The sequence below is a fragment of the Drosophila elegans genome, unplaced genomic scaffold (assembly GCF_018152505.1).
Source record: "Drosophila elegans isolate 14027-0461.03 unplaced genomic scaffold, ASM1815250v1 contig_476, whole genome shotgun sequence".
Taxonomy (NCBI): domain Eukaryota; kingdom Metazoa; phylum Arthropoda; class Insecta; order Diptera; family Drosophilidae; genus Drosophila; species Drosophila elegans.
The window spans coordinates 22,286,721-22,297,756 of NW_024545863.1; the positions used below are offsets into that span (position 1 = coordinate 22,286,721).

At 41.7% G+C, this 11,036-nt stretch overlaps 1 protein-coding gene across 1 annotated transcript in view; it reads right to left on the minus strand.

The window, feature by feature from the left end:
• LOC108147201 (dynein beta chain, ciliary) overlaps positions 1 to 5,633 on the minus strand; it is a 40,436-nt gene extending 34,803 nt beyond the window's left edge. Inside the window, exons 1-4 of the mRNA XM_017273555.2 lie at positions 3,831 to 5,633; positions 2,431 to 2,952; positions 1,486 to 1,574; positions 10 to 654 (exon numbers count right to left, since the gene is read on the minus strand). Coding sequence (XP_017129044.1) covers positions 10 to 654; positions 1,486 to 1,574; positions 2,431 to 2,952; positions 3,831 to 4,022 — 1,448 coding nt within the window. The 5' untranslated portion in view covers positions 4,023 to 5,633. The remainder of the gene's footprint in view (positions 1 to 9; positions 655 to 1,485; positions 1,575 to 2,430; positions 2,953 to 3,830) is intronic.
• Positions 5,634 to 11,036: the final 5,403 nt, after the last annotated feature.

The following is an 11,036-nucleotide window of genomic DNA, read 5'->3' on the forward strand; positions in this document are numbered from 1 at the left end:
AATTCTCACTTGAAAAGCTCCAAGACCTCGATGGTGCGATTGATTTTTATTAGTCCCTCGTCGGCGTCCCCTTGGAAAAGCACCTGCAGCTCCAGATCCTCGGCGGCGCGGTGGGCGAGCATATTGCAGATGCAGCGGAGCAGGACACTCATCCTTTGGGTGCTGCGGTAGTACCTGGCATTGCTCCACACCAGGTGCAGCACATGGACGAGTGGTGGCACCAGGTCGTGTCCATTGCTAAACTGCACCGAATTGAAGGCGGAAGTCTGGCGGAGAAGTGGATGCAGCCAGAGGGAAACATCCTGTGCCTCTAACCAGGCTGCCACTAGTTTCCGGAATGCAGTTGCATATGGCACATAATAGACCGACTCGATTCTCTCCAGAATTTGGGCTAGGGTCTTGTGCGTGGACTCGCGCAGCTGCTCGTAAATATTTTGCAGGTTTAGCTTCCTGTTCGTCCAAAATCCTATCTCCTGGGAGGGCAATGAGACAAAGGTTATGTGCTTTTGGGCATGACCGGATGACATGGTGACCAATCCCAATGGCTGGCACTCGGAACGCTCCAAGACAATGTCGTGCATCTGGGTTGTCCAGTTAATAAACATCTCCTCCAGCAGATTTCGGAATTTCGGATCCAAAGCTGGTCTTAAGTGACTATTAACATTCATGAAATCGTAAGAAAATTGACTAAATCAAATATTTTTTAAGGGCTGATATCTGACAATTAAATTGTAATCACATTGATTACAATTATTTTAAGTTTATTAAGAGTTGTATGCAAAGTTTTGATGTTGTTTAATTTAAAATTTATTACAATTTAACCGCGATTCATGGGGAAAACTTTTTTTATGAGCAAAACCATTTTTTGACCTAATTCTCACAAAATTTGCAATAGACTTCCCCTTCTATATGATTCTATTTGTTTTCATTTCTTTTCTTTTCTTAGTTTTCAACATCAAATTGTTTTTAACAATAATGACTTTCAAAGATTTTCTTTTCATTCTGGCCTTTGCTCGGCTTTTATTTTGCCTATATTGATTCGAGCATTGTGAATTACTGAAGCAAATATCTATTAAAACATTTTAAAGGCTCTTGACGTGTGTATCGATAGCAATTCTGGCTAAATTCTGGCAATTTTCATAAGAATGTTGATGGGCAGCTCACGATAGCTTCTTTTTAATATTTGTAATTTAATTAAAAGCATTTGTACGATGGGAAAATAATCGAAGTATGCCACCAGTTTTGTGTGGCCAAGAGGTAAACAACTTGAATTTGCCGGAATTGCAAGCTAAATAAATTTGAACCAATTCATGCGAAAAGTTATGCCAATGAAAATCAATTTGCTATCATGAATAAGCCTTTCTCTTTCTGTCCACATAAACAATGTCAGATAGCTGTTGGGGCGACATCTTCCAGCCCAAGGAGCTGGAGGCCAGGGCGGAAGCGGAATCCTAAGACAATGGCCATTCAATGGCTGGAACTTACCCTTGGCTCACGTGGGCAAACACTTCCTCGACGATTGTTGGCGAAACTAATAACGATAAAATTGTGCGATTGTTGGTTTTGCCCTTAATCTGTGGGGATAAACAATAAAGTATATAAAGACAAAATGTATACGTATCGCCCGTAGACACATGAAAAGTTTTGCCAATTAAGCGAAATACTTCCAAGACAATGGTCGGAGTCGCTTCGATTGGGATCGGTTGGGGCAACCCCACCTACCCACTCGAATCACTCGCCCCACTGCACTCAATTAGATTAATTTGATGAGATAGCACAGCTGGTAGCTGCACTCTGAAAAAAAAACTGACCTTCTTTTGAAAAAAAAATCTGAAATATTTATTTGAATATTTTAAAAAACAATGTCGTGTATCGACAATAATACACATGAACAATAGTATTTTTACGCTTTAGAAAAAAAATTGAGTTGGTTTTGGGAACAATTACTTTAAATTTGAGCCTTCCAAAAAAATAGGAAAACATGACCTAAAAAATAACTTAATGAAACTGAAACCTTTATTTTTCCTAAATAAAGTAATTTTGTTTGCTGAGTGAATAAGAGTTCATAGGACTAGAAAATTATTTTTTTAAGAAGTATAAAAACTTTATTATTTAGTTTATCAATTAAAACATGAAAAAATTTAATCCTATATATATCTCAATCATTTTAAATCATTTTAAAATATAAATCATTTCCATTTATAATTTTATGTGAAATGTCCTTAAAATAATTTAAAAACAATTTTATTAAAAAATATATAAAATATCTAACAACATACACTAAAATATGTACAGTTAAACAATCAAATTTATATTATTTTTTTTATAAAAAAAAGAAATGGGGTCATATAAAACTTTTAGAAAAACTTTTTGGGCCATTAGGTCGCTTTTTTCCTGAGTGTGTCAGCTCCACCCAAACAAATCACCCACCTCGGTCAGCGTGTTCCGCACTTCCTTGATGCGCGCCTGCAGATCCTTGCGAACAATGGCGGGCCACTGACTTTGTGCCTGTTCCAGCAGCGGTTGCAGGATTTCGTCGAACAGCAGCGACATGGTCTCGATTTTGCTGTGCACCGGAAAATCGCCATACAGAATGCTCTCCGAAAAATTAGATGCCGTCAAGGGTCCGTCGGCAGAATTACGGCGCACAAAGTAGGCGCACTTGCCGCGCGGTACTCCGTCCAGAGTCGTGAAACTGGAGGAGGCGGGCGGCAGGGGGATGAGCAGGGCGCCGGGCGTGGCAGACACCACAGCGGACACGGCCGACGCAACGGTGGCCATTGCCTCATCTCCGATTGGCAACGGGGCGGATTGCACGGATGCACGGGTGCTCTGCACCGAGTACGGCAGGTACAAGTCGCTGAGACAACTCCGGGGCACCAAATCTCCGCCCGGACTGAGGGTCATCACCAGGACGCGACTATGGCCATGCTGCCATTCCAATACAATGCGCTGAACACAAAGATAATGTGACAATGGCTACTTTATTGCACAGACAAAAAGGCACACTAATCACTTTCACATTTCTCTTTTAATTGCGACACTTCACGTTTTTAATTTCGCAGTAAAAAGTTATTGTATACTGACAAATTAATATGAATATCAATCATTTTATTAACAAACACTTTGTTTTGGCTGGGGATAATAATTAACTTAAAATTAATTCCCTTGTTAAATATTCCATTATAAAAGTTAGTATTATGAAAATGCTGTCAATTTCCCTGAAATCATTTGCGTCAGAGAAATGTTTTCTTTTTTTTAAAGCTAAATATATTATATAATTGTTTTGGTTTTTGCAAGGCATTAAAAAACGATTTTTTTAAAGAAAATTTAACAGAGATTTGTAAAGTTAAATAAGGTACAATCTAATATTTCAAATTCTGATGTGGTTTAAATTTATTTTCCTCTCTAAATATTCCATTTCCATTTTTAATTATTATGAGTACGCTGTAAATTCGTTCAATATTAGTTTTGTCAGAGAAAAGTATTCTGTTTTATTTAAGCGGAAAAACGAGTTTCCATTTACAAAAATTTTGTCAATGATCTTTAAAGTATACTCTAAATCTAATTTTTCCAATTTTACTGTGGTTATTAATTAATTTACAATTTGCTTTCTTTGCTATGTGTTTCATTAAAATTTTTAATTATTATGCTGTTTGTTTAATATTAATTTTGTCAAAGGAATTTGTTCTCTTTGTTTATATCTAAGAATACAATTTGTATGGTCTTGTGCAAGTCCTTTCAAAACTAGTTACTTTTAAAAAAAATTCAACAATGTTCGTGAGTTATCATTTCTGGTATTTTTCGACCATGCTAAATTGGAAACTCACCCGCAACTCATCGCTGGCCATCATTTTGGTCCATTTATCCGGTTTGAGGCGCATCGTGGTCGATGTGTAGGCGGCCACTCGCTCCAGCCTGGCGTCACTGAAGTCGCGCTGGACGCGCTGGCGACCACTGCCGCCACCGGAGGGCAGGCCCTCCTCATCGCTGCTGGCCATTCCTCCAGTCGCATTCGACATGGGCCACGGGACCGAATTGGGGATGGATGGACTCAACGCCGCGTTTCAGCGGCTGCGATGCGGCAAATCAAACAACTCGCCGCGGCAACTGGCGTTAAAATGATGATGGGCCCGCTTCGTGTGACCTCTAATGCCGGGCGGCCAGTGGGCGGCGGCCGCAGCGCCAGCCACGCCCCTCTTTATCGATCAAACTTCAAATTCGCATTAACAGGAACACTTTAAAATGTGTGCTCGCGCAGCGATTTCAAATGCAAAACGCAAATTGCAAGGGGAAAAGTTTAGCACACCTTGTCCCGCACCGAACCAACTTTAATTGCACACGAAGTGAGCGAAATGTAATTTCCGTTTTTCCGCAAGTTCTGAGCCGAGTTGGGCACACATAAGTCAACATCAGATGGTGCTGGCTAAGACCACGGTGCATGCAAATGATGTTCTGCTGAATTGCAGTGTCCAACACGGCGTATGCTTAATGGGCGCAGTTGATCGAATGGCCTGGCACTTCGTCCCTGGCAGTTTAAGTGCCAAGTCATCATCATCAGCAGCAGCCAGAGAGTATAGTACTATAGTACTATAGAGTATGTGCATCACACACAGTGAAATTTATGGTAGCACATCCTTTGGATATCCATTCCACTCTCCCTCGCAAGTCAAGCGCTGTGAGTGAGTGACTGACATGTGTCAAGTAACAGCAGCAAGTATGTGCAGTTGCAACAAAGACAGAGTAGCTTTGTTAAAACGTTCTGCAATTAACGCAAGTACATATGGAATCCCTTGCCGGATAGTACTCGACTTCAAAAATGCCCTACCGTATTTGTGAATGTATATTTTTTATGCTAGCCGAGACTTAACCATAACTTTTAGCTTGAGAGTGCCGCTCTTGTTGGTCTGTCATAAGTAGCTTATGTTGCATTGACAACTAAAGTTAAGTAAAGAGGGTTTCCCTTCACCAATCCACCCGTCCTTTGTCCTGCTGCTAATGTACCATGTACCAAGCCCACTCCAACCGAATGATGATGATGATGATGATTTCTGGGATGATGGCACGGTGATGCCGGTCATTCCGCACTGCTGTGTAACTTTGATGTGAACGCCACTTTTAAATATCAGCGTCACATCAAAAACCAGTGCTTGGCAACCCGCAGCTGTGCTCCCCTTCTAGCCGGGACTCCGATTGGGATTGGGCTTGGGCTGGGGCACCCTCGGGACAAATGCATTGCCCATGCCCCCATTTTCACAGGCAACCGCAACTGTAGCGCTGAGCTCCACTTTGGTGGGGCGGGGATTTGGATTGAGGGCGCCGGTTCTGTTGTTAATGAATTTGCTCAAGCTGTTTGCGAGCAGCTTAAAATTCATTCTTGCCCCAGGCTGGCAGCTAGGAGACGGAACCACACAAAAAGAAATAAGGCAAGTCCACATTATAATTTAATACATATTATTCAGTGTATTCAAGAAATTTTCACTATTTTGTCTTTCATAAATCTCTATAGACTTTGTGTTGGATCTTCCTATACATATGACAAAATCTAAATGTATAAGTAACACTTTAAAAATCAATTTAAATAAGAAATATCGTAGCTTAACTCAACACGAAACTTGAGAAGATATAGTAACTAAATCTATTTAGATTATAGTGTTAAGTTTAAAAAGAAAAGACAAATCTTTTTGGAAATTCAAAATTACCTCGTATAAATTTTAAATTCCATTTAGGAAATTATTTTCTGTGGACAAATCCCATCTGCTCCCGTTTGATCCATAAACTTGTTAATATAAAAATATATTTGAATAAACATTTCAGCAATAAAAGAGATTATATTACATAGTTTACATAGGGCAGGCAGTTTGGGACCTGGAACTGGCTCTCCAGTCCATTTGCCTGCTCGGCGGCCATAATGTCCTGGCCAAAGTGGGTCCTTGCTGTCTGCGGAGCAAAGACGTGCATAAATAGTGCGACAGTCCAACTCAAACATTGAAAGCAAACGAAGAAAATGTGCGCTGGTGAGGAGTGGAAGCCGCAAGAAAAATAAACTTCGAATTGATTTTAAAAGGAATGCCTCGATGGCCCCGGCACACTTCAAATTAAGTAAATCGCACAAAAGCCGAGCTGTGGACGGCGAATGGGGAACGGCAAATGGCGAACGGCGAACGGCGGACAAGATGTACAGTGAGCGGCACTGAGTCGTGGAAAATGAAACTGTAAAATGCTTTTACTACATTTTCCCAGCAAGTGACTGTCGGGTGTTCGTGCTTTTTGAATTTATGCCAAGCCTCGAACCGAACAAGTTGGCTTGTACTTTATGAACGAGCCCCTCTTCATTCCCTTTTCCCGCTTTCATTGGACTTTACCCGTTCTGCAGCTGCTGATGAGTTTCATTATGTGCGAACAAATCATCACATGCCACTGGGCGGCGGGAAAATCTGGAGGAGGTCTGTGGCAAACGGAATGGACCTCAGAGGCTGGGCGGCAGACTGCACGGCGTCGTGCTCGTTTAAAAGCAATTTCGTGCATTTGTTAAGGACGCGCGATTCGATGTGTGCGACTGCCAGTGTGAGGAAAGTCAACACTATTTCATTACGGACAAAGACCATTTCCATTTGGGCAGAATTTATGGACGAGCACGGCGGCATGCAGCGGGGGGCCTCTTAAAAAGGAAATGCGTTAGCAAAATGGCCCAGGCACTCACCGAAATCCGAAGGACCAACAACCATTCGATCAGCGCACAAAAAGATAAATAGAAAATGGAGCGTTTGACAGTGCAAACAATGTCAATCCTAAGCCATTCGCCAATGTCCAAACTTGAAACAAACGAAATGTGTAGGGAAAAAAACTAGCAAAAAAAACAGTGGTTAAATGCGCACCTATTGATACTTATTACTTGGATATATCATTAACAGTATCAATAAGACACATGAACGGAAAGCAGCTTTAAACGTGTAAGTAAAATAACGTTGCTATAAAAGAAGGACGGTATTTTAGATTTTCATTTAATTACAAAATGATCTTATCTTAAGAAGAAAAAAAAAAGGTTTCAGCTTTGAACCCAACTAGTTGCTACCTTATCGATACAAAGATGAACCCGTAACCAGTATTCCCTTGTATACTAATGCCAATGTCCAAACTTGAAACAAAGAAAATTAAAGTGGAAAAACTAGAAAATGAAGCATTGATTAAATAAACGCACCATGTGATACTTATTACTTGGCCAAAAAATTTGGAAAAAAAGTTTGTCATCATTAAGACACTGGAATCACTATCATTTTTAAACACTCAATTAAAATAACTTTGCTTGTAAAGAATGATGGTATTTTAACTTTTCATTTATTTAGAAAATTATCTTATTATTAAGTACACAAACAGTTTTGGCTTTAACCCGTAGCCAGTATACCCTTGTCCCTTGAAAAGTGTGGAGTATAAAAATCGAAAAAATCGCCAAATAGCCAGTAAGGAAAAGCAAACGAAGCCAAACCGACAACTCCGGCCCGGCTGTTAGCGGCATTGTGTGTAGTCTAACGACAACATTCAATAAACAATTCACAATTGATTGACAAACGGACGGGCGGTCCTGTGTTATTCGGATTCACTGCTGACGATTGCCGATTGACGAATGACGACTGTCGACTGACCAGCAGCAGCAGCACTGGCTGCTGTGAAAGCGGCCATGAATGCGCAACCACGACAAGTCGGCGGAAGGATGTTAGTTCGAGTGGATGAGGAAATTGAAAGCGAATGCTGACAACAACAAAGTTGGCCCACACCAAGCCAGAAAACAAAAAAATGGAAGCTGAAATAGAGCAGAATAAGCGACAGAATCCCCCATCCGAAAAAGAGGCAAATATAACGAGAGTCCGGCAGCTGGAACAAAAACAATGAAAGCAAATTTCTCTGCGGACATCCGGCGGCGATTAGACGTGGACACTGAGCAGTGAACAGTGAAAAGTGAACAACGAACTCTAAACAATGGTTAGTGGTAATCGATTGACTAAGCTCTCTATGTCCTCCCTTAAAAATTGGAGCTTGATGTAGGCAGTATTATATTTTAAACTCTGAGACCCCTGAGCTCTTCCGTACAGCATTTGGCCACGAATTGTTCCCCTCTGGTCGTGGTGCTTTATGCTCTGCCTTAGGATTTAAACAAGTTTGGCAAACAGATATTTTTCACTGTTAAAGTACCTTTAAAAAATAAATCTTCAATGGAATCAATTATTTTCTTTTGGAATCTACAGTCCTCTGGGTGTTGCAATTTCGGTTTAAACCGTGTCATAACACCCTTTAACATGTTTTAAACTGAAATTGAATTTGTTTGCTTTTATCTGTTATAATACAAAAGGTTTTATCAAATGATTAGAGTGACTTTCTGGCTTATTTGTAAGGAGCTCGGAGGAACTTAATGTGATCTTTAGTATTTTAAAACTATTTCACCCGACCCATAAAACGGAAAAATGCAATGTCCTTGGGAATATTAATTAGCCGATCCTCGGCCCGTCTTGGATTGTTAGGTGAGTCTTAATTAAAATCCCAGCCCGGCTAATTGTGCGCGTGACTCTTGCAGCTCATTAGCTCGACTCACGTAGTCCCGTGTTGGGCATAGTTTGGCAATTGCTGGCCAAAAGTTTGCAGCGTAGCAACGGCAACAGCAACAACGGCCGGATAAAGATTGCGATGGAGGTCAGCGCAACGTTATGTAGGGCTGAAGTTTTGCAAATCCTTTTGGCAATTAGATACTCTCAGCCGGGGACAGGAAAGTCGCAGGAGCGAGAGGGAGGACGCCCACAAATATTGCACAAGTATCAAGTATCGTCGCTGGCCGCCGTGGCATTTCGCAGTGCAAATATCCCATTACTTGGATGAAACTTTTAATTAAAAAGTTGCCAATGACAAACGGGACGGGGTTGCGGGTCACTTTTCCCAGCGACCCTGCTGAGAAATGCGCCGTAGTCTTTGCAGAAATATTCGGCTTGGCCACTTGGGTATGGTATATGGTAGATGGTAGATGGTACTGTATAGTACAGTGGTGCGGCATAGTCGCGATGAGCTGACTCAGTCTGGCACGCACGTAATTGAGACAAACTTTGCGACAGTAAAACATTCGAGCAGCTCCTCGAGCAAAGTCTCTTGCACGGAGACGGGAACGTGGGTTGCCAATGCGAAAATTACGACATTTAAACCCGTAGGTTAAGTGTACGTGAAATATTAAGTTTAGCAGCTTGAGAGCACACTAAATCTTATTGTAGGTCATTTGTCGGCTGGCGCATTTTAGTAGCATTCAATGTGGAACCTAATTATAGCTGGTTGGGAATGCTTTCGGTTAAGGGGTTTACGCCTGAGGGCTAAGCTAGTGGCTGGTCATAAATTTCTAGCAGACGTGTCTTCTGCAAGGTCTTAGTTGCCTTCGATATCTAGGCAATCACAGTGAATCCAGTTTGCGAATATGAAAGAAATCTTCATTGCGAAATATTATTTAGAAAAGGTTAATAAAAATTGTTTTATTTATTTGAAAATCTTTTACAAGGCAGCACCCTCTTCTGAGTTTTCATTCTAATTACTTTTTTCAAGCATGAATCAATTGGTGGTAATGACGGGGCAAGGAGTAATTAAATGAAGATTTTCATGTCATCAGCCAAACGCGTCGAATCACAATGCTCTTCATATCCTTTGTCTCCATGCGCTTGTCAATCATGCGGCAAAAGGAATAACTCGTCTATGAGCATGGGGAATTTCGCCAAAGGGTGGCTCACCAGGTAGCCAATTATGACGGACTGCAGTGAGTGTGCTCCGGCGGAACACCAAGTACGAACTGAAATCTCCTCGGACATATTAAGCAGCAGGGCGAATGGCGAATGCAGTGGTCGTCCTGGTCGAAAATCTGAAGCACGGCTTACGGTCGATGGTGAATATCATGGCCGGGAGCTCCACTATCGGATCATTTCCTGTCCCGTCCTGTCCCACAATAGCGAACGCATCGCTTGAAAAGGCAGTCAAGTGTGCATGCTGTGAAAATTGAACATCGAAGGCCGGATTTTTGCAGTCGCAGCTTGCTGGGGAAAGAGCAAAAAGGGGTAGGGGTACCAACTATGACTGCGGCTAATTATACTGCCACCGAGCATGGGAGTGGAGTGGAGTGGAGTGGAGTAACGCTGTGTGGCAGCGGTAAATGTTGCGATTTTGCCAAATAATCAGAAAAGGCTCTCAAAATTTTACGTAAAACGAAAATGCCCGGGAAATTCGCAGGACCAGAGGGGGCGTGGCAAAAGTTCAGTGAGGGGGCGGACCGTAAACGCCTGCGGGAGCGGAAGTGCATTGGTTGTCGTGTTGTTGCTTTGTTACGTTATCTAATTACAAAGGAATTGTGCGGCAACGTCACACAGTTGCCGGTCCACCGATCCTGCCCCTGTCCATCCACAAAAACCCCATAGCCACCCGCACCCATCTACCCATCTACCCATATGCATGCCCAGCCAAAATATTATTTCTGTTCAAATGCACAACATGGGTGCATGGATGCCCGGGATGGCTGGCTGCGGGCATCCGATTGATATATGCAGATGCGTATTCGCAGTCCGGGTATCTCGGTCCGCCCGTGGAACTGAACTGCCTGCAGTTAGTCACTCACACAGTCAAACGAACACGGGGGACCAACCACAGACACACACCAAACACACACCCACGCCCACACACACGCGCTAAATAAACTTGTGTCTAATAAGTTTTATCCGAACGGTCAACGAGGCGTGCACCCATACAAACACAAGTACACACGCCCTGTTTCGACACACTAAAAAAAAAATCACAAAAAATGTATAACGAGATTCGGTTTAATGAAAAGCAATTTATTAAAAAAAATTTCTAGATAGTTTATATTATTAATATTGCTAATATTATTTTATTTTAACAGGAATTACCAGGGGAAAGGGGAATGAAAAATGTTTTGACTTTAAGTTAAATTAATTGGTTTTATTTTTTTAACTGGTTTTCAAAACAAATTTTGGTCAGATTGAGGTTTTTAATGTGGTTTGATT